Source organism: Eulemur rufifrons, chromosome 21, assembly GCF_041146395.1.
Source record: "Eulemur rufifrons isolate Redbay chromosome 21, OSU_ERuf_1, whole genome shotgun sequence".
Taxonomy (NCBI): Eukaryota; Metazoa; Chordata; class Mammalia; order Primates; family Lemuridae; genus Eulemur; species Eulemur rufifrons.
This window is the reverse complement of record NC_091003.1, coordinates 5,671,434-5,693,392: the sequence shown is the minus strand read 5'-3', so window position 1 is coordinate 5,693,392 and position 21,959 is coordinate 5,671,434. Positions and strand designations below refer to the sequence as shown.

Sequence of the window (21,959 nt, the reverse complement as noted above, 5' to 3'; positions counted from 1 at the left end):
GCTTCCCTTGATTCCTCCTGTTGTTTCAGCTCCTGCCAGCAGCTGCTCCCTGCCACAGGAGTCCCTGTCACCCGGCGCCAGTTTGATCACATGAGAGACATGTTTGACGAATACGTGAAAAGCCGGACCCTGCAGAATTGGAAGTTCTGGATTGTATCTTTTGAGTTCTGTTGCTCTTCCTACCCCCAGCCAATGCACGGAAACAGCAGATGGTGACGCTCTAGTTCCTTCAGGAAGATTCTCTTTAATTGGCTGTCACTGAGTTCGTCACGACAGAAAGTGCTAGTGTCTGTCTCAGGAGAGAGTGGTCTGTCCTGGGGCAGTGTGGGCTGGGGCTTTGGGGTACTTTGAAGGAAGGGCTGGGGAGGCAGAGTGGTGGGCATTGCTCTCTGGGTCCTTGGGAAATAAGGACAGTGCTAGAGCCACCTGCACAAGCTACAAGGGGGAAGGAGTGGGATCTGCTGTAGCCTGGTAGCCAGCTCAGTCCACGTAGTGACACGGAGGGTGAGTGCCACCCCCACTGTGACAGACGGGAGCCAGGGCTCACAGAACCACTGAGCAGTGGTGGCAGAGTGGGATTTGAACCCACTTCCTTCAGACTCTGCTCTGCATTTGTGCCCTATGGCCTGGAACGCCGTAACGAAGCATGTCCACCTGAGTGCTGCACTGGGCCTTCCAGTGGCAGCACGGCAGTGTAGGGGGTGGCTCCTGCCCGCCCGCCCCCCACCCTGCCTCTGTTCTGCCTGAGTAAGCAGCACACGTGGCGGGTTGGCCGCAGCATGGGACCTGGGTCTGACAGAGACAGTCACGCAGGGGAGAGGATCCCTGCCGCTGCAGTGGGACAGGGAGGGTGCCTGTGTGCTTTAAGGGACAATTTTCAAATGAAGAGATGACAGGCACCGGCTCTAGTCCCCTGCTTTGCTTTGCTGTTTACTGTTGCCCTGGTCCTGATCCTGTCGTTAGCAGGGCTGGGTGGCATCTGGGATGAGTCAGAGTTGCTTTGGTAAAGTTGTGCGTTCCTCACCGTGAGGTGGAGGGGGGCGCTGTGGGCATCACCTGGACCAAAACCCAAAAAAATGCACCTGGTGCCTCCCTGAGCTTGTTTCCTAAGATAGGCCTGGAGACCCGTACAGCTGCAGGGAGATGGCATGTTTACGTTCAGCACAAAAGGTACACGGCACCCAGGCAGCTTCTGCCTTTCGATCTGTTCGTGCCTCCGCTTGCCGATAAGCATTAAGAACGACTGTGTTGGCCGGGCGCGGTGGCTCACGCCTGTAATCCCAGCACTCTGGGAGGCCGAGGTGGGCATATCGTTTGAGCTCAGGAGTTCAAGACCAGCCTGAGCAAGAGTGAGACCCCGTCTCTACTTAAAAAAAAAAAAAAAAAAATAGAAATTAGCTGGACAACTAAAAATACATATAGAAAAAATAAGCCGGGCATGGTGGCGCATGCCTGTAGTCCCAGCTACTCGGGAGGCTGAGGCAGGAGGATCGCCTGAGTCCAGGAGTTTGAGGTTGCAGTGAGCTAGGCTGATGCCACAGCACTCTAGCCCGGGCAACAGAGCAAGACTCTGTCAAAAAAAAAAAAAAAAAGAACCACTGTGTTCGCATCACTGTGCTGGGACCTGTTCCAGACTAAGGAAACTTCCGTGTCCCTGCCGCTGCCCGCTCCGTGGTCATGAGCTGCTGTCCAGTGACGGTTAGCTCAAAAGGTTTTGGTCAAGTGGAGGACGCACTGTGCCTGGAGGTCTTGCTGTCTCACTCTGTCCCCCTGTTATCAATTCTCTGGGCGATCGTTGGCCAGTCTCCAGGGAAATCGATAGGAAACCTGGCCCACCTCAGTTTGGGGGTCCCCTTGCCCCCTCCACACCTGCCTTTCCTTTAACCCAAGCGCTGCAGTTCAGCATCATCGTCAAGCCGCTGTTTGAGTCGTTCAAGGGGATGGTGTCCACCAGCAGCCTGGAGGAACTGCACCGGACTGCGCTGTCCTGGCTGGACCAGCGCTGCTCCCTGCCTGTCCTCAGGCCAAGTGAGTGGGGCGGTGCCGGGGCCGTGGGCTTCGTGCTGGTCCTGGAGGGAGGAAGGCCCTGGGCTGGAGGTTGTGCTTGAGAAGGTCCAGACTGCACTGCCAGCAAGCAGCCAGACAGTGCTGGGGACATGAGCGTGACACCAGGGACGCACTGCGGGGAGCAGGGCCCCGGGCCCCTTGCCAGCAGCATGTCTGTTCCAACAAATCCACCTTACATTTCTTAAGCACCTACTACTTGCTAGGCCCTGTATCAGGTGCTTCCAGGTGTATTTTCTTGTTTACTTCTTATAACTAGAAAGCTAATCCTACGTATTCGGGTTATAGGAGCTTAGTAGTAAATCAGCTGGAGCAAACCCTGTGGCAGCAGGAACAGCTTAGAATCCTTCACCTATTTATAGCTCCTGCTGGGATGTGGAACTCTAACTGGAGGCAGAGACACGAGTGCCCAGGCCGCAGTGTGGGGCCTTCCTGGTGTTCTTTCCTCCAGTTGAGCCTGTGGCTACCACTGGTGCCCGAGAATCGCCACATAGGGCTGTGGGTATGCAGCCAGGGACATTGTGTGTTGTGGGTCTGTGTCCCCGCTGTGTCTTACTGCCCCTCTGTCTTCCAGTGGTGCTGAACACCCTTCGGCAGCTGAGCACCACCACCTCCATCCTGACAGACCCGTCCCAGCTGCCGGAGCAGGCGTCACAGGCTGTCACCAGAATCGGCAAGAGATCGGGAGAGTCTTAACCGCTTAGCTGGCATGTGGCCGCATGAGATGCCATGGAGACCCTTCCGCCCGTGGAGAGGAGGCTGCGCCCCCAGCCCTTCCTGACGCTCAGCCTCAGGGCCTCCCTCCACCTCTGCCGGCCCGCGCGGGTCAGGACGCCGCTCAGGTCTGAGGCAGGCTTGGGGCCTGCCGACAGCAATAGCCCGTCTTCGGGACCCCCTTGCTGTGAACTCGCACTCAGTGACCTCAGTCACCAACCTCCCTGCCTTCGGGCAGCCCGGACAAAAGGGAAATGCGGCTGTGCTCGTCCTGTCCTGCTGGTGGCCTGTCAGGGTCTGGTGCCAGTGAGGGGGTTGAGGGAGACAAAGCCTGCTCCTGTCTGAGATGCGTGGACTTGTCCCTCCGCCACGTCCCGTCCACTCTGCTCCTCTGGCCAGTGCCCTGTGCTGCTGTCCGGCCTGCCCAGGGCAGTTGGAAGGCGTCCTTCTTCTCCCCCCACTCTGGCAGCGCCTGGCCCTTTGAGTGGATTTGGGCTTGTGTTCAGGCTGCTGGGGGGAAGTGCCTTCTCCAGAGACCCCCCCAAAACACGGGCGGACGGTGTGTGTGGACGCACGCGGGACGGGAACGGAAGCACACGCGACGCAAAGCTGCTGCTCTGGCTTGGAAACCCTCCCAGTGGTGTTTCATCTGTCCTGTGTCCCTTCCACCTGGCGTTGCAGGATCCACGGGGACTCGCCCAGGGCCTTCTCGGGTGTCACCTCACCGCCATGGCCCTTCTGCCATTATTCTCCGCTTGCTTCTGAGCTGCAGCACAGACAAGCCAGGTGTGTCCGGTGGGAGCAGTTAACCCTTCAGCTCTGGCATTCAGAGGTCACACTCCACGTTCCTGCCTGTCAGCCGCTGCCTCTTGTCTGACGTTCCGCTGGGAGCCCCAAACCAGGACACTTCTCAGACCAAAGATGTCACCACCCTCAAAGTCTGTCCCGTCTTGTGTTTGGAGGAAGAAACTGAACGTGGACGCAAAACTCTGAGGATCGGCCCTCGGAGCTGTTTCCGGGCGTCCCCCAGACCGGACAGTGAAGAGCCGGAGCCTGCGCAGGTCCGGCCACAGTCTCAGTGCCCGCCCTTGTCTCTGGCTGCCTCTGCACGCGGCTGCCGGGCAGGGCCTTGCAACACTCAGGTCCCTCCTCGCGGAAGAACACGTTGTAAGGCTTCCATTCCACCTCTGTCCTCCCCGCTGCCTCCCCGACCCCCGCAGGCTGGGGAGGGCTTTGGCGTGAGCTGGGAGCATGAGGGGAGGGGCACAGGCGGCCCCTGAAGTTCAGATCAGTCAGGGGCGCTCTCTGGCTCCTCGAGGCCGCAGAACTGGGGCTCCGAGGAGCAGCCAGCTCCGCCTCAGCCTCAGTTGATGGAGGACAGAGATGGGGTCTCCCTGCCCCTGGCCGTGCCACCGCCTCTGCTGTGGGTCACCGACCAGCAGCCTGCTCCCCTGTTTGTGCTGCAGCCCTTTGCTAGAGCATCCTGGGGCACCTCCGCCACCCCAAGACATGTTTACAGGCTTTCCGGCTCCCAAGACCAGGCTGGGCTGGTCCTCGGAATTCCCACTGGGAATGGTAATCGCATCCATCCTTCACCCCCAGGATAAACATGGAGTCCCCTTTCCAAAGGCAAGGGCCACCGTGGTAAGAATTCCACTAAGGTCGGAAGGAAAAAAGGAAAAAAACTGAATGTTGCTAGCCGTGAGCCCAGCCCTTTCCGACTCCTGTGCCTTTGCAAAACACGCACGTCACTGGTGGTTGGCCAAGCGAGCCAAGGTCTCTCCTAACTAAACCAACAGTTTTCTCTCCACCCCCTGCTGGGGAGTAATTTTTTTTTTTTTTTTTTTAAACTCCGTGGGATATAAAATTGGCCTGTTGCTCCTTTGGCCTACCTCTCCCCTTTGCTGAATTAATGTTCTTGATTCTGTTTTGTCAAATATTGAAGGCTGTTAGGTTGTAGGAGACTTGAAGGGGGTGTGTGTGTATGTGTGTGTGTGTAGGTATGTATGTACGTACATACATACGTACGCGTGCGCCTGTTATTGTCTGTTAACAGTCTGGCAGACTGCTAACTGTATGCATATCTTTGTTTCGAGATATTTCTGTAAATTCACTTCTTGGTGCTCACGATTACCATGGCCGTAGGGCCACAGTGCCGTATCTTTGCTGCAGACAAGATTGTTTCTTGTCCCAGGAGTTTTCTTGTTTTGGAATCTTGCCTGGTGATGTGGCCAGAGGGGCCTGGCCTTGACCTCTGTCCTGGACTCCTGGGCTGGGTGAGGGGACAGCCGAAGCCACTTTGCTGGTTGCCTCCAGTGGGCGCTGACCTCGGGGCTGCGCTTTGTTTACACTCCTTTTCACCCCTTTCCTGTCCCCCTTCCCGTAAAAGAAACTTCAAAATGCTGGCGCTTTGGAGAATAAGAAAATCAATCTGAAAAGACAAAACAAGGCCTGCTGGCATATAAATCCCCCAGAGTGTTTCTGTGAAGGCCTCTGTCCTCTGCTGTGCTTTCGTGATGAGTGGGAGACATCAGGCAGGCTGGGTGCCCCCAGGGGGCTTTCTGAGACCTGCGCTTACACACCTGCTATTGCCCCCAGGGCGGCTGGCTGCCTTCCAGCAGGAAGCACTAACTAGCTCTCAGTGGGAAGAGGCTGGAGGGCAGCAGGGTCCCTGGCATTGCCTGAGGTCCCAGAGCCACTGTAGGAGGGGTCAGCGGTCAGCCAGACCTCGTGCTCTTGTGACCGGACTCTCCTATTTCCTGCCTTCGGGACCTGCCACCACTCTCTTTTCTAGAAGTCAGTTCTGAAGGTTTCTCTTCTGTGGCTGAGATGAAAACTTGGACTCTTAGAGGACACAGCACCCAAAACCCCAGGTGGTGCCAAACTCCCAGTCCTTCCCCAGGTGAAGTGGTACATGACACCTCTGTCCCTGTCATTGCCAGGGAGGGCTCGAATCACCTTCTGTGTGCACAGCCCTGGCTGGACCTACGCCAGCAGCCTGGGCTCGGGTCAGGGTCTCCTGCACAGAGGGGGAGCTGGTGTGTGTGGCTGGCAAGGCCCCTTCCTCTGAGGCCCCGACTGGCCCCCCAGGTGTGTCCTAGGTTTGCAGATATGTTGTTGTTTTGAAGATAGCAGGCTTCTGCTGCCTGCTGGACAAGACCTTGCATTCTCAGAACTCGCGGGAGCGGAGCTGTTTCCGCCCTGGGCGGCAGACCCCTGGGTGTGGGTGTTGGGGAGCTGTGGGCCCTGGCCCAGCTCTTTTCTCTCCCTGGCGCTGACGTGGGCAGGTTGGGAGACCCCTCTTGTCACCTCTTCCTGCCCTCGGCTGTCCCCCTGCCTCCCTGTCATCACCTGGCTCCTCCCTGGTCTTTGTCCCATCTGCCTGGGGCCTCCTGACAAGCAGCCTGGGTGTGGGTCCGGCCTCTCTCTCTCTCTCTCTCAGGTGGGAGGAGTGGCTTTCCCTACACACCCTGCTTCCCAGCCGCAGATGAACCCCCGCCGCCTGGTGGAACCTCCCTCTGCAAAGTGCTTTCTTGGCAGTTTCCCGGGGAAGAGGGTCGGTGGAGGGCGCTGGGCTGACGGGCCGTGGCACAGTGGGAGCTGTGGTTGGTGGCTCAGTGCGCTCGACACCTTGTATTGTCATGGAGGGTTTTACCACGTCTGGATACGTAAGCAGAGAGAGGACAGTGAGGTTGGAGGGTGAATAGCTTTTTTTTTTTTTTAGTTAAAAATTTTTTTAGAGGCAGGATCTCCCTCTGTCCCTCAGACTGCAGTGAAGTGATGAGATCATAGCTCACTGTAATCTCGGGCTCTCGGGCTCCAGAGATCTTTCTGCTTCAGCTTCCTGGGTGGCAGGGACTACAGGCTTGTGCCACCACACCTGGATGATTTTAAAAACATTTTTTGTAGGGCTGGGGTCTCGCTATTGGCCCAGGGTGGTCTCAGACCCCTGGCCTCAAGCAATTCTCCTGCCTTGGCCTCCCAAAGTGCTGGGATTGTCGGTGTGAGCCACCTCGCCCAGCCAGGAAATTAAAGAGCTTTGAATCTCAACTTTGTTTGTGCCATGTAGTAGACACCTTGACCATGGTCACCTCCAGGCGTTTTTGTGATCTGAGGGGCACCTTGGGGCACGTGGGAAGCTTGGAAAAAGCTGTTAGGGTACCCCCACCCCCGTGCCTCCGCTAGGGCCGACCTTGATGGTGGTTGAGGACAGATCAACCCCTGGCTTTTCATTCTGCGGACTGGGCCTTCCTGGCTCACCATGTGACTGTCCGGGCTCGAGAAAATCAACCTTCAAAAAAGAAAAGGGAACTTTTCACGATGAATGTTGACTTGTGTGTGTGCTCGCGCGTGCACAAGCCTGCGTGTGTGTGTGTGTGTGTGTGTGTGTGTTTACTCCACGGAATTTTATTTCTGTGAAATTCCTTTCCAATTATGTAGCAAAATCCACCTCCATCTCCCAAACTTTCGATTCTGCGATCTGGACCCTGGGTGTAGCTCTTTTGAAGAATTCTCTTCTGGTTTTCCTAACAGAGATCTTGAGAGCTGAGATTGTGGAAGGTTGGGAGACCCTGAAGTGTTACCATTTCCGTAGCGTTGACATCTTGCAATTATTTTAGGCTGGAAAGGCTCAGCCAGACCCGCTCCAGAATGTTCCTCGCCAGGAGCTGGGCCCAGCCTGCCCATGACACCCCTGCTGTTTCTCCAGCTGAGTCTTTCTCACATGCTGTGAAGGGAAAACGGGTTCCTTTGCTGATTTTGTACCGCCACAGCTGAAACACCATGTTCTGTTCCTTTTCTAGGTTTCAGTTTCTTATGTAAATGGCTTTTTTTTTTTTCCCTGTTGTAAGCTTTGGGGATTGTGTCAGGGCTCCTTTGAAGAGACAGTCACACCCATGGTCGGAGAAACAGACCCAGAGAAGAGTCTGGTCTGGCCTGCGTCACCCTGAGCACAGCCCCCTGACACTCTGCTCTCGAGCACGTTCCCACCAGCTGTATCCAACACTACAATGCATTTTTAAAACTATATTTGCAGCCAAGACAATAAAGAAACCTTATTTTTTCGAAAAGCCTGTAATGTGTGGCCTTAAATGCTACCCTGACGAGCTGTGGAAGAGGTCAGAGCAGAGCCGGGCCCTCGTGGGCAGCTGGGTCTTGCCTGGGGGTGTGGTTCTGCCTGGGATGGAGGCAGGGGTGGGGAAGAGGCCCAAGGCGGGAGGGGGATTCTGGTGGTGTGTCTGGAAAGGCCGTGGTCCTGAAGAGAGGCCTGCGCTCAAAAGGCTGATGGCAAACACCCAGCATGGCAGGTGCGGCGGTGAGCTCACCAGGCCGCTGGTCCAGGCCCTGCCCAGACGGACAGAGTTCACTGATGCTTGTACAGTCTGTGCACGGGCCCTGCACACTCTAGGTTCACACAAAATCGTGTATGTCGGAGTGTTCGGTACCCCATGGAGCTCTGAGCTTAGAAAGTGTAGTCATCAGTATGGCCAACACTGGCCCCGCTCTGAGGGGGTTTCAAGCCGTGCTGGTGGCCCCTGGATGCTGTTAACTCTTGACCCGATACCATAGACGGGAAATATTAGAAAGTCGAAGAGTAGAGATGTCCCTTTGTTCAGGTGCTGAGAAAGTTTTGATCATCTCTGTTTAATTTAGAAGCTTTTCTCTTCCACACCGTTTTCCTGTGCCCCTCACCCTTGCGGCTGGCTCCTTGTGCCTGGACGGGGTGACCCAATGAGAAGAGCCAGCTGCGCACGTGCTGCCGGCTTGTTTCTCCCAACAGCTGCCCAGATCGGGACGTCTCGACTCACAGCGCAGTGGGTTAGTACACAGGCTCTCTTCTGACCAACCTCCGGCCTCCCCTAAGGGAAAAAAAGTATGACACAAAGGAAGACGCTGGGCCAGGAGAACAGGGGCCGTGGAGAGAGGTGAGTGGTTCACCGACTGCTTTGGGCTAGAAGAACTTGGTTCCCATTGAGCTGAGCAACAGGAGTCTGTTTTGTTCTTTTTAATGTTTTGAGCCTGGCTCCATGTTTGTATGGAATCACCAGATATGATAAGGGCAGCCCGGGTGCGGTGGTTCACGCCTATAATCCCAGCACTTTGGGAGGCTGAGACAGGAGGATTGTTGGAAGCCAAGAGTTACAGGCCTGTCTGAGCAACATAGTGAGACCCCATCACCACAAAAAAATTGTAAAAATTAGCCAGGCTAATTATAGGTGGTGAGCACTTACATTCCCAGCGGCTTGGGAGGCTGAGGCGGGAGGATCGTTAAAGCCTAGGAGTTTGAGGATCACAGTGAGCTTACGATTATACTACTGCATTCCAGCCTGGGCAACAGAGCAAGACCCTGTCTCTAAACAATGATGGTGAGGGCACAGTTTGGAGAAGAAGGTGCACTGGGATAGGTTGGAGAGGGAGTAGCAATTGCAGCACCCAGGGCTGGAGTGGTGTTTCTGGGGGGAGTGAGGCCGGAGCACAGGAGGGTCCCACTCAGGGGTGTACTGGGCCCTGCTCAGTGTCTAGCATTGGGCCACTGCAGGGACATATACGCCTCTGAACAATTCTCCAGTTACTGATGTGGCTATTCCCATTTTATAGAGGAAGAAACCAAATTCATTTCCAAGGCAACAAGGCTTCCTGGGTCCAAGGCAGCTAACAGGTCGCTTCTGTCTTGGGAATGTCCTCTCTGCCCTCCAGTTGCCAAGCGCAAATGCAGAGCATCATCCCCCGTCCTTCCTGTCCCTTCCTCAGGTCCTTCCAAATGCATCGTCCACCTTGCTCCATACCCATGGCCGCACCCCAGTCCAGGTCACGTCATTTCTCAGCCAGTTCGTGTGACGTGTCCCTCTGTCCTCCCTCGGCCGTGCCTCGTAGTGGGCACTAGCTTTAGAAAGCCCGAGTCTCGTCCCGTCGTCCTGCTCTTTGGCCCTTCGTGGGCCTTGAGGATAAAGACCGAGCGCTAAGGGCAGCCGTTGCCCCCTACTTGCCTTCCAACCCCATTTTTGCTCTTTTTGGTTCTTTGAATGCACCATGTTTGGTTTGTTTGGCTATTTCTCTCCTTATGGCTTTGCCAAGCCCTGTCCCATCGCCTCTCCTTTTCCTAGCAAGCTTCTGCGTCTTCAGGTCTTTCCTTAAATGTCAGCTCCTGAGAAACCAGCCTTAGTATTCATTCCTCACCCAGTGCACCAGTGCACGTACACACACACACACACACACACACATGACCGGTTGTGTTATTACTCAGTCTCTCTTCCCCACCAGATTCCAAGCCCATCAGGACAAGGGCCCGGTGCCTGGCATTTGGCACAGAGCGGCACAGAGCAGGTGCGCAGACAGCTGGGGAGGGAGCCCCCGGCCCGAGGAGCCAGAGTGTGCACATGTCAAGCTAAGGTAGGCGTTGACTCCGGAGACTACGTAGGTAATTCTAAAACACCTTGAGTAATTTAGATTGTAGATACAAGAGTAATCTCTAAGTGGCATGAAAGCATTTCATCTTGACAGGGACCTGGTTCTGTAGAACACAGGTTATTTTCTTTCTTTTGGTCAAGATCTGAATTTAGACTCATGTAGGGTGGTGTGATCGCACTTGTCCTAAAGTTTAACAAATGTGCTTTTTACCTTTTCAGTTCAGAAAATCTACAGCACACGCAGAAGCAGAGAATCACGTGGGACGCCTCACACCATCGTCCACTCCAGCAGGGGTCGGCTCGGGGCGGCTCTGTGTCACTCGTCCCTCGTCCTCACCACCGGTATTCTGAGGCACATCCCGGAGACCACATGGGTTTCATCTGTTACGGGTGCCTCGTGATGACCATTCCCAGAATTCCACATCCACCTGCAACGTTGGTCATTTAAAAGTTCCCAAAGGCTTTGTGAAAAGCTACGAAGTCACAGTGAACGAGAAAGCCGGGGAGTGGCGCGTTCTGATGGATCAGATTTTCTATTGCACTGAATCGTTACCTAGAAAACCCTTGTTTAGAGAGGGGAAAAGCTTTTTAAGATAAGAGTCTATACTTTCCTGCCTTAATGGGTAAGGTACAGCAACAATCTAATCTCTTAATCTAGTCTGAGGGATTTTTGCTCCTGGGAGATGTGACCGAGCGGGGCTGGTTGGTTCCATTACAGTGTTGTGGTGGGGGTGGGTCCCGAGTGGGCAGGGGTTATCGGTCCCCTCACGAGCCCCCGACCTGTCCCACAGCCCTGAGTCCCCAGTGCCACTCATCAATGTCACTGACCTCCACTGAGACACTTACGCTTCCCCAGCGTCTGTCCTTTCCTCTAACACTCACTGCACATTTGCTCAGCTTTTCCTTTTCGCCTCTGTTCTCCTTGGATCAAGATGCGTGTACTGAAGGCTGGATTTGCAGTATGCTTAGGAACACAGTAGCGACTTTACCGGGGATGCAGTAAGTCTGCCTTGACACCGCCGGCAGTGCAAGCGTGGAGTGCCTCGGGCTCTCACGGATGCGGCGTTAGCCGGTCCTGGAGGGAGCAGCCAGTGAGTGCCCCTACAACCAGCAGGACAAACAAAGTTACCTGGCAAAGGAGGGACTGGGAGAGCAGGAGGAAGGAACCCCCATGCAAAACCCTCAGGGAAGACCAAATCTGCCATCTCCATGTCTTAGATTTTCCTAGACTCTGTCCCCTTTGTCTCTCCCGCCCGCCCCGGGGCTTTTTCTTGTCAGTTATCTCTTCTGTCTCCTGCGCTTTCCTCTTTTTCCACTGACTCATTCCTCTCTACTCACAAGTTTCTCTTTCTCAAATCTCTCTGCTTCTAACCAACCTTACTTTCAGTCCTCTGCCCCAAACATACTCATCCTAAAGTGCTCTGCCTCTTGGTAAACAGCATTGCTAACCACCCACTTGCTCAAGCCGAAAGCTCAGATGCCACCTTTGATCTTTTCCCACTTCCCACAGTCAGCCTATTGGCAAGTCCTATCAGTAACACCCCCCAAACACAGACAGTCCCTGAGTTAAGATCTTTCGGCTTTAGGATGGTGTAAAAGCAATACGCATTTCGTAGGAACCGTACTTCAGATTTTGAACTATGGGCCAGGTACACTGGCTCACACCTGTAACCTTAGCACTCTGGGAGGTCTACTCGGGAGGATTGCTTGAGGCCAGGAATTTGAGACCAGCCTGAGCAAGAGCAAGACCCTGTCTCTACAAAAAATAGAAAAATTAGCTGGGTGTGGTGGCGTGCGCCTGTAGTCCCAGCCACTTGGGAGGCTGAGGCAGGAGGATCGCTTGAGCCCAGGAGTTTGAGGTTGTAGTGAGCTGTGATGACACCACTGCACTCCAGCCAGGGTGACAGAGCAAGACCCTGTCTCAACAAAAAGAAAAAAATTTGAATTATGATCTTTTCCCAGGCTAGGGATGTGTGGCGCAGTGCCCGTCTGTGATGCCGGGCAGCGGCAACAAGCTGCAGCTCCCAGCCGGCCACGCAGCCACGAGGGCGGACGACCGATGCTCTGCAGTGTGCCGTGTCCCCAGGCGGTCGTGCCCCACTGTAGGCGAGCGTGAGTGTTCCGAGCACGTTTAAGGTAGGCTGGGCTAAGCCGTGATGTTTGTTTGGCAGGTTAGGTGGGTTAAATGCATTTTCAACGTAACAATGTTTTCAGCTCACAATGGGTCTATCAGGACGTAGCCCCGTAGTAAGTGGAGGAGCAACTGTACTGGCAAATCCCCATCCCCACGGCCATGCCGATAATCCTCCTGCCTGGACAGCTTTAGTCTCTGTGTTTCATCTCTTGCTGCTCTTGAATCCATTCTCTACGCAGCTAGAATGGTGTTTTTAACAATGCTGAGGATAGACTGTAGCCTTCCCCTGCTGACGTTTCAAGGGGCTTCCCATTGCATTCAGAGTAAAATCCAAAGTCCTCACCAAGGGGTGCTAGCCCTGCACCACCGGGCTCCTGACCCACCGCCATGGGCGAGCGACAGCTGTCTGTGCCTGGAAGTCTTCGTCTAGCAAATGTGGGTAATAATCACACCTACTCTGCGGATTCTTCCAGGAATTAAATGTGCAGGGTCCACACTCAGCACCTATAAAGTAATCAGCTTTTGTTACCCTTCATCTCTCCTGATCTCTTCCAAATTTCTCAGTTCTGATTAAGGCTGCCACTCAGACCATACCCCTCCGTGACGCCCTGGAGGCATGTCTAAGTTTTCTTTCCTCACGGCAGCCCTCCCTCCCCTTCTCATTTGGCAGATCTTGCGCCGTGAATTCTTTCTCCAAAACGTCACTGACTCTGGTCCCATGCCGTGCCACTCACACAGCGCTCAGTCGTCTCAGATCCTGCTTTCTGGCACCCCTCACTCTTTCAAAACTCTGCCTCCCTCCGCTCCCGCCCTCGGCAGGACCTTACAGCCCTTAACTTGCAGTCACCTCCCAACCCTTAACTTACAGTCACCTCCCACTGCTGCCCGGTTACACAGCCCAGGGGCCCAGCAAGGGGAACGTCCCATGCCAGTCAGCCGTGTCCCACACTTCTTCCCTCCATGCCTTTGCCAGCATTTCCTTCCCCGGCAAAGGCCCAGGGCTTTCCCCTCCCGGTGGCCTGCCCTGACCTGGCCCAACCGCTGCTTTGTACTTGGAACTACTGCTGATGCTCCATTTCTGTTGCTGATGTCACGTGTAATGTAACTGTCAGTGCCACATTCACTTTATCATCCTAAGGACAAGGACCGCATCTCGTTTTATCAGTCATCTACCATAGCAAGCAGCTTCTGTGTCCTGGGCACTTAGTAAGCGTGATTTAAGTCACATCTACCACTGCCTGCTGAGGTGGCGCGGAGCCCTGTGAAGTAGGTGCCGCTGACAGTCCCCACTGTAGAGATAAGGAAACGGGGGCCCAGAGGCTTATATAACTTACCCAGCGTGGCTACCAGCAAGTGCTGAGCTCAGCTGCAGCCCTGGGCGTGTCTTATGATAGAGCCTGTTTGCCCCAGAATGATGGTAGCTGACACACAGCAGCCCCATGCAGGACATTTTCATGTTATCCTATTTTCATCCTCAGAAGACTCTAGACAGTAGGGGCTACTATCCTCATTTAACCTGAGGTTCACCTTTCGTCATAAGAGAGCTCAGCACAGGAGGAGTAGAAGTAGAGCGTCCCCAACCTGATAAATAGCGTCTGTGAAAAACTGGATGCCTTCCCCTAGGACCAGGAAGAAGTGGATGTCTGCTCCTTCCACTTCAGTACTGTCAATATTCAACATTGTCCCAGAGGTTCTGGTTAGGGCAGTTAGGCAAGACATAGAAATATGCAGCCTTCAGACTGGAAGGAAAAAAGTAAAACTAGTTCTGTGTGCAGATGACGTGGTGCCGTGTATAGGAAGCCATGAAGGATATGCTCACGCATGCGCGCACGCATACACACACACACACACACACACACACACACACGCCCGTTAGAGCTAGTGAGTGAGTTTAGCAAGGTTGCAGGACATAAGATCAACACCTAAAAATCGGTTGTGTTTCTGTAGTAATAAACAACCCGAAAATGAAATTAAGAAAACAATCTCATGTACAGTAGCATCAAAGAGAATAAAATACTTTGGGGTAAATTTAACGAAAGAAGTGGAAGACACTGAAAATTATACAACATTATTGAGAATTATTATATAGCCATAAAAGTGGATGGATACGTGCCACAATGTGGATGTATCTCAAAACCATTTTGCTAAGCAAGAGAAGCCAGGCACAAAAGGTCACATATTGTATTTTTTCCATAGAAATGAAATATCTAGAATAGATCCATAGAGACAGAAAGCAGATGAGCGGTTGCCAGGGGCTGGGCGGAGAGTGAAGAGTGACTGCTTAATGGGTATGGGGTCTCCCTTTGGGATGATGACAATGTTTTGAAACCTAATATAGGTGGTGGTTACAGGACACTGTGAACATACTGAATGGCACTGAAGTGTACACTTTAAGATGGTTAATTACGTGTTATGTTAATTTCACCTCCATAAAAAAATGGAAGAAATTAAAGAAGACCTAAATAAGTGGAAAGACATCTCGTGTTCAGAGTTTGGAAGACTTAATATTGCTAAGATGGCAATACTCCCAAAGCAATCTATGGATTCAATGCAGTCTCTATCAAAATTCTAATGGCCTTTTTTGCAGAAACGGACAAGCTGATCCTAAAATACGGCAATTCAAGGAGATGATCTTGAAATGATCTTGAAAAAGAAGAACAACATTGAAATCACACTTCTCAATCTTAAGACTAACTATAAATGTACAGTGTGATACTGAAATTAAGATAGACTTATAAATCAATGGAATAGAATTGAAAGTCCAGAAATAAATCTATAAATATGTTACCAAATGATTTTCAACAAGAATGCCAAGACTATAGGGAAAGAATATTTTTTTCAGCAAATAGTGTTGAGACTTAGAGAAAACAGGTGTAAATCTTCATGATCTTAGATTGGGTAACAGGTTTTTTTGGATATGACATCAAAGCACAAGAAAAGAAAGAAAAAATAAATTACACTTCATCAAGATTAAAAGCCTTTGTGTGTCAAAGAGTACACAAATGAAAAGACAATTCACAGAATGGGAGAAAATATTTGCAAATCATGTATCTGATAAGGGGCTATTATCCAGAACATATAAAGAACTCTTACAACTCAACAATAAAAAGACAAATAACCTAATTAAAAAGTAAGGAGGCCAGGCGTGGTGGCTCACACCTGGAATCTCAGCACTCTGGGAGGCTGAGGAAGAGGATTGCCTGAGGCCAGGAGTTCGAGACCAGCCTGGACAACATAGTGAGATCCCATCTCTGCAAAAATTTTTTTTAAATGTTTTGTGCCTAGTCCCAGCTACTCAGGAGACTGAAGCAGAAGGATCCCTTGAGTCTGGGAGTTTGAGGCTCCAGTGAGCTGTGATCATACCTGTGAATAGCCACTGTACTCCAGCCTAGGTGACAGAGTGAAGTCTCTAAAATAAATATTAATAGATAATTTTTTAAGTGATCAAAGACTTTGAATAGACCTTTCTCCAAAGAAGAGCTACAAATGGCTAATAAGCACAAGAAAAGATACTCTACAATATTAGTTAGGCATTAGGGAGATGTAGATAAAAGCCACAATGAGAAACCACTTCACATCTACTGGGCTGGTTATAATTTAAAAACAAAAAATTGGAAAATTGGTTGGTGAGGATGTAGAGATAATGGAGCCCTCGTCCATGGCCAGCAGGAGTGTAAAATGGTGGAAAACAGGCAGTTCTTCCAGAAGTTAAAGGTAGTTAGCCCATGGCCCGGCAATTCCACTCCTAGGTATAGACCCAGAAGAAAAGAAAACCAGGACTCGAACAGGTGCTTGTATGAGATGTCCACAAAAGCATTATTCACAGCCAAAACATGCCAAAAACAACACGTCCTGGAACTGATGAATGGATAAACGGAATGTGGAATACTCTTGCAAGGGAATGTTACTCAGCCATAGAAGGGAATGAAGGTCTGACACAGGCTGCAACACATACTGTGTGGTTCCGTTATATGAAATTCCCGAGTAGGCAACTCCGCAGAGACAACGCGGATTCCTGGTTGCCTGGGGCTGGCAGGATTGGAAGCAAGTGGGTAGTGACTGCTAACAGGGTGATGAACGTGTTCTAGAATTAGTGACGGGAGTTGCACAACTCTGTGAATACACACCACACACACACACATGCACACTACTAAATTATATACTTTAGAGAGATGGAGTGATTTTTCTAAGGTTACATCACATGTAAGTAGAGGACCAGAAACTGAAACTCAAAGAGTATCTGCCGTTCACGCTGATGCTGTTGGGGGAAAGTGTTTCTGGGGCCATTAAATAGTAAATACAGTTGGGATCTTGAGCAGCCTCAGAATTGTCATGCTGAATATTCTCATTATAAAGGACGGTAGTTTTGGGTCGTGTATAAAAGGGCTGAGAGTAACACTGCGCTGGTCTCACTGAGAAGTGGGCTATGCGGGGATCGTCTCGATGGGCGGCTTTGCCATTCAGCTGGGGGATGCAAGGACCAGATGAAGGGCTGCAAACAGCAGACCCGAGCTTCATTTCAGAGACCAACGAGAAGGAACACAAATGTCACAAACCCACTGCTATCATAAAAACCCTGGGGGTGTGGCCAAAGTATTATATATATATGTATATGAATATATATATGTATGGATGTAAAATTATCCCCCTGCCCAAAGATACTTTTTGCCAATGTTGCTTTCTGTCCATATGTGAACTAGATGTAGACACATTTTTTAACTCAAATGGGGGGGGGGTCACCATAGTTTCATAGCCTGCTTTTATAAATTAATATTATATTTGGAGCATTTTACCATGCCATTAAATATACTTTGAGAAAATGATTTTGAATAGCCACACAATGTCGTCGCATAGAGGGACATCGTAGTTTGTTTGGTCACTGCCTTATTTTTAGTCATTTGGGTTGGATGGTGGCCATGAAAACGCAGCTCTCAGATCTCCCACTTGAGGAAGGGCACGTGACCGAGGGCCCAGCTGTCGTGTCCCAGCTCGAGACAGTGCGGCGGGGACACCGAGGCTGGGAGACACAGGTTCCTCTGACGAGTGACTGTGGCTTGAGGGTTTCCCCACGGCCCTGCGGACTGTCTTGGGACAGCACCACAGGCTAAGACACTGTCCCCAACCTTCCCTCTTTCCTTCAGCAAGGGTCAGACCTCCTGCGGTCAGGCAGCTCTCCCCTGCCCTCCCCCCCCCCCCATTTTCTGATTGCCTCTTCTATTTTCTTTTCATTCATTCTCGAATCTCCAGAATAAGGAAACGATACTGCTCAAACTTTTGTTCTTACAGCTATTCCCTGTTCTGCCTTGATAAATTGCGCACGTTTAAGCTTTTACTCAGTCTTAATCTCTCCTGAAATAAAGAAGTCACGTTATCATCCTACTTTCAGCTTCTCTGTGACCCTTGATAATTTGTTTCCTTGTTTTTTCCTTTCCTCTGTGAGTTAGTGGAACTTGATGTTTAAAACTCATTCTTTTGGACTGTTTTGATCATGAGATGTGCCCTGGGAATTGTTTGGTGCCTTTTTGTCTCTTTCTATGGTTTTGGCAGATTAACCTCAGAAGAAATTCTAGTTGTTTGAGGGTTTTTACTAGTCAAGTTGCAGGTGACTTGGGATTTATCACACTTACTGTCTGTGGTTGGCTCTGTCCTGTGTGGCTGCTTTCAGGAAAAGTAAATATGAATTAGATTTTTTTTTTTCTCTTGCATAATGCTGTGGTAGGTGATCTTGATTTAGAGGTGTATTTCTGCCTCTAATCTCCTTCCCTGTCTCCCTTCTAGATTTTTCTTGTTTCTGAAAATCTGTAGGGAAACTGGGCATCAAGGCAGCTGCGTCAGGCCGTAGCAGCTCGGGTAGGCAGTAGTGACCCCAGCAACATGGGATGGCGCATTGACACTTGGGTGAACCTTGAAAACCATGCGGAGTGAAAGAAACCAGCCACACAAGGCCTCCTGCTGTATGCTTCCATTTATATGAAATGGCCAGAAAGGGCAAATCCGCAGAGACGGGGCATAGCATAGTGGTCACCGGGGCTGAGGGTAGGGAACACGGGGGGTGCCAGTTCATGGGCACAGGGTTTCTTGGGGGATGATATTATTATAATAAAAATGTCCTGGAATCAGGTAGTGGTGATGGTGGCACAAATGTGAATGTGCTAAAAAAAAAAAAAAAAAATCATCAAATTGTACATTTTAGAGAGGAACTTTATGGTATGTAAATTATATGTCAAGAAAGCTGTTAAAAAACACTGATTCCAGGGCCCAGCCCAGCCCTACTAAATCAGAATCTCTGGGCGTAACATTCAGGAATCTGCATGTTACCCACACACCCCAACAGAACTGACTGTGTACCTTGTTCAGATATCATGGAGAATTTCAAGGCAGTGGTGACAGCAGAGCATTAACACCAGCCCAGGGCCTGTCTGAGCTCAGGGCTTTGTGACTGCACGGGCCCCAGGCCCATGAAGCTGGCCCTGCACCCCACAGTAGGGTCTGGGGTGCTCCCCTCAGGGTGGAAGGAGAACTGGTTAGCAGGTTTGTGTCTCTGCCAGAGGCGCTGTGGATGGAAGGGCTAAAAGTAGGAGAGGAGAAATCTGAAACTTCAAAAGATTTCCTCCGCCTGCAAGAGCAATGAAGTGATTTTAGTCAGAAGAGCGCAGCGGAGTCCCCCAGCCAGCAGCTGAGTCATCTCCAGAACTGTGGGCTCTCGGTGACAAAAGGAGAAATCTGAGGCTGCCTCCAGGTCTTCGGAAGATCCTGAGTGAGCCCATCACTCGAGCAGCAGTGACTGACTCTGCAGAATCGCTGTGAGCCTGTTGGTTGTGGGGACCCGTCCAGGCGGGGGCACCCGGCAGCCCCTGCTGCTACACAGACCGCATCTTGCTGCATGCAGTTGCCCCCACCCCTGCAGTGATTCACTTGCCACTGTCCCCGCTGCTTCATGTCACCGAGTCTGTTTGTATTGCCATGGTCACGTGCCCACGTGGCAGGAAGCAGGCTCTGCTGAGCTGCAAACACGAGTCTCCAGCTATCAAAACAACCCTCATACAGAGTGGGCACGGGGCAGGGTTTTGTTTAAGTCATTGTTGAGGGAATCAGCACAACGTGACCGATTCAAGGGAGGAGTGAGAAACTGGGGTCTCTCGTCTGTCTTCCTGTCGTCAGGGAAGAAAACGAATGCCGGAATCAAACGCTCGGGTAGATGCTCATCTGGCCAACACCCTGCAGTCAATATAGCCAGAACCTCTGGAATTATCTTCTTTACTTGATAGAAATCTTTTGCATCTTATCCATTTTCTCTAAGTTCAGAGACCTTGGGACCTAATCGATAATATGTAATATTTCAAACAGTAAGTTCCATTCTCAGAGAGCAGTGCTGTCCAATAGAACTTTCTGTGGTAATGGAGGTGTTCTGTATCTACAGTGTCCAGTATGGTACCCACTAGCTGCTGTGCTATCGAGCGCTTGACACGTGGCTAGGAGCTGGGTGTGGTGGCACGTGCCTGTAGTCCCAACTACTCAGGAGGCTGAGGCAGGAGGATCCTTTGAGCCCAGGAGTTCAAGGCTGCAGTGAGCTATGATTGTGTCACTGCACTCCAGCCTGGGCAACATAGCAAGACCCCATCTCTTAAAAAAAACGTGGCTACTGAGATTGAGGAAGTAAAAAATTTTGTAAATGTTTTATTTGAAATTTTATATTTTTGTTTTTATTTTGAAATGTTTTATTTTATAATTTTAGATTTATAGAAAAGTTGTAGGTGGTACAGAGAGTTTGCACCCAGCTTCCCCTAAGTGTTAACATCTTACGTAACCACAGCACATTTATCAAAACTAAGCGATTAACATTGGTAACTAAACTATAGGCCTAATTTGGATTTTCACCAGTTTTTCCACTAGCGTCTGTTTTCTGGTCTAAGATCCGATCCCAGCGCCCACATTGCGTTTAGTTCTCGCATCTCCTTAGCCTCTGATCTGTGACAGCTTCTCAGCCTTGCCTTGTTTTTCATGACCCTGACACTTTGGAAGAGTGCTGGGCAGGAGATTTTGTAAAAGGACCCTTGGTGTGGGCCTGGCAGGTGTTTTCTCCGGATGAGCCTGGCATGGTGGGTTTGGGGGAGGAAGACCACAGAGAGGGGAGGGAGGTGCCCTCTAACCGTGTCACATCAAGTGCGAGAGAACGACCTGGCAGGTGATGTCCACCTGGATCGCTGGCTGGAGGTGGTGTCTGCCATGGCCCTCCCCGTCACCTTGCGGTTTCCCTCCTGTGCTCTGTTCTTTAGAAGTGAGTCACCAGGTCCAGCCTCCCTTCAGAGGGAGGGGAGTTAAGCTCCACCTCCCGGAGAAAGCAATAAATATCAAAGAATTTGTGGACGTATGTTAAAACCACCACTGCGATTCATAAATACTTTGGGGTAAGGCCAGGCGCGGTGGCTCATGCCTGTAATCCTAGCACTCTGGGAGGCCGAGGCGGGTGGATCGCTCGAGATCAGGAGTTCGAGACCAGCCTGACCAAGAGTGAGACCCCGTCTCTACTAAAAATAGAAAGAAATATGGGCAACTAAAAATATATATAGAAAAAATTAGCCGGGCATGGTGGCACATGCCTGTAGTTCAGCTACTCGGGAGGCTGAGGCAGGAGGATTGCTTGAGCCCAGGAGTTTGAGGTTGCTGTGAGCTAGGCTGACGCCATGGCACCCTAGCCCCGGGCAACAGAGTGAGACTCTGTCTCAAAAAATAAATAAATAAATAAAAATAAGTACTTGGGGGGGAGAGACTTTGAAGCAAATTTCTTGTTTCCCCTTAAAGTTTCACCTGCTAGTTTTAGCATTCTTCTGTGGATCTTGCCTGAGGCAGTTATTACTGTGGTGTTCTAATGACGTTCTATTTCCCTCATTCCTCCTATGTTTATTATTTATTAATTAGAATTCTGTAAAGAACATTTGTTCTTTCCCTGATTTATTTAGTCAACTATTTATATCACAGTGGATTCGTGGATATTTATTTTATCCTTTGAAAGGACATATGGTCATGTTTTTGCCTTATTTCCCAGTTTGGGATAATTTTCCTAATAGCAAAGGTGTTCTGATATAGGACAGTGAAAAAGAGAGATGGGTGTCCACTGCAGTGGATGTTTCTGGAAGGATCACCAAAACACTGTCATTGGCGGCCGGGCGTGGTGGCTCACGCCTGTAATCCTAGCACTCTGGGAGGCCGAGGTGGGCGGATCGTTTGAGCTCAGGAGTTGGAGACCAGCCTGAGCAAGAGCGAGACCCCATCTCTACTAAAAATAGAAAGAAATTATATGGACAGCTAAAAATATATATAGAAAAAATTAGCCGAGCATGGTGGTGCATGCCTGTAGTCCCAGCTACTCGGGAGGCTGAGACAGGAGGATCTCTTGAGCCCAGGAGTTTGAGGTTGCTGTGAGCTAGGCTGACGCCACGGCACTCACTCTAGCCTGGGCAACAGAGTGAGACTCTGTCTCAAAAAAAACAAAAACAAAAACAAAAAAAAAAACACTGTCATTGGCGACCAGGATATTGGGGGGCTGAAAAGCCTGGTGTGGGGAGGGCTGGGGTGGACATACCTGTAATAGTAAGAATGAGAAGTCCAAGACTGATGTCTCAGAATCCTGACTGCATCCT

General features: G+C 51.0%; 1 protein-coding gene across 1 annotated transcript in view; it reads left to right on the top strand.

Moving 5' to 3' along the window:
- MLXIP (MLX interacting protein) overlaps positions 1-4,606 on the top strand; it is a 52,487-nt gene extending 47,881 nt beyond the window's left edge. The window contains exons 15-17 of the mRNA XM_069497223.1: positions 30-153; positions 1,899-2,028; positions 2,639-4,606. Coding sequence (XP_069353324.1) covers positions 30-153; positions 1,899-2,028; positions 2,639-2,760 — 376 coding nt within the window. The 3' untranslated portion in view covers positions 2,761-4,606. The remainder of the gene's footprint in view (positions 1-29; positions 154-1,898; positions 2,029-2,638) is intronic.
- Positions 4,607-21,959: the final 17,353 nt, after the last annotated feature.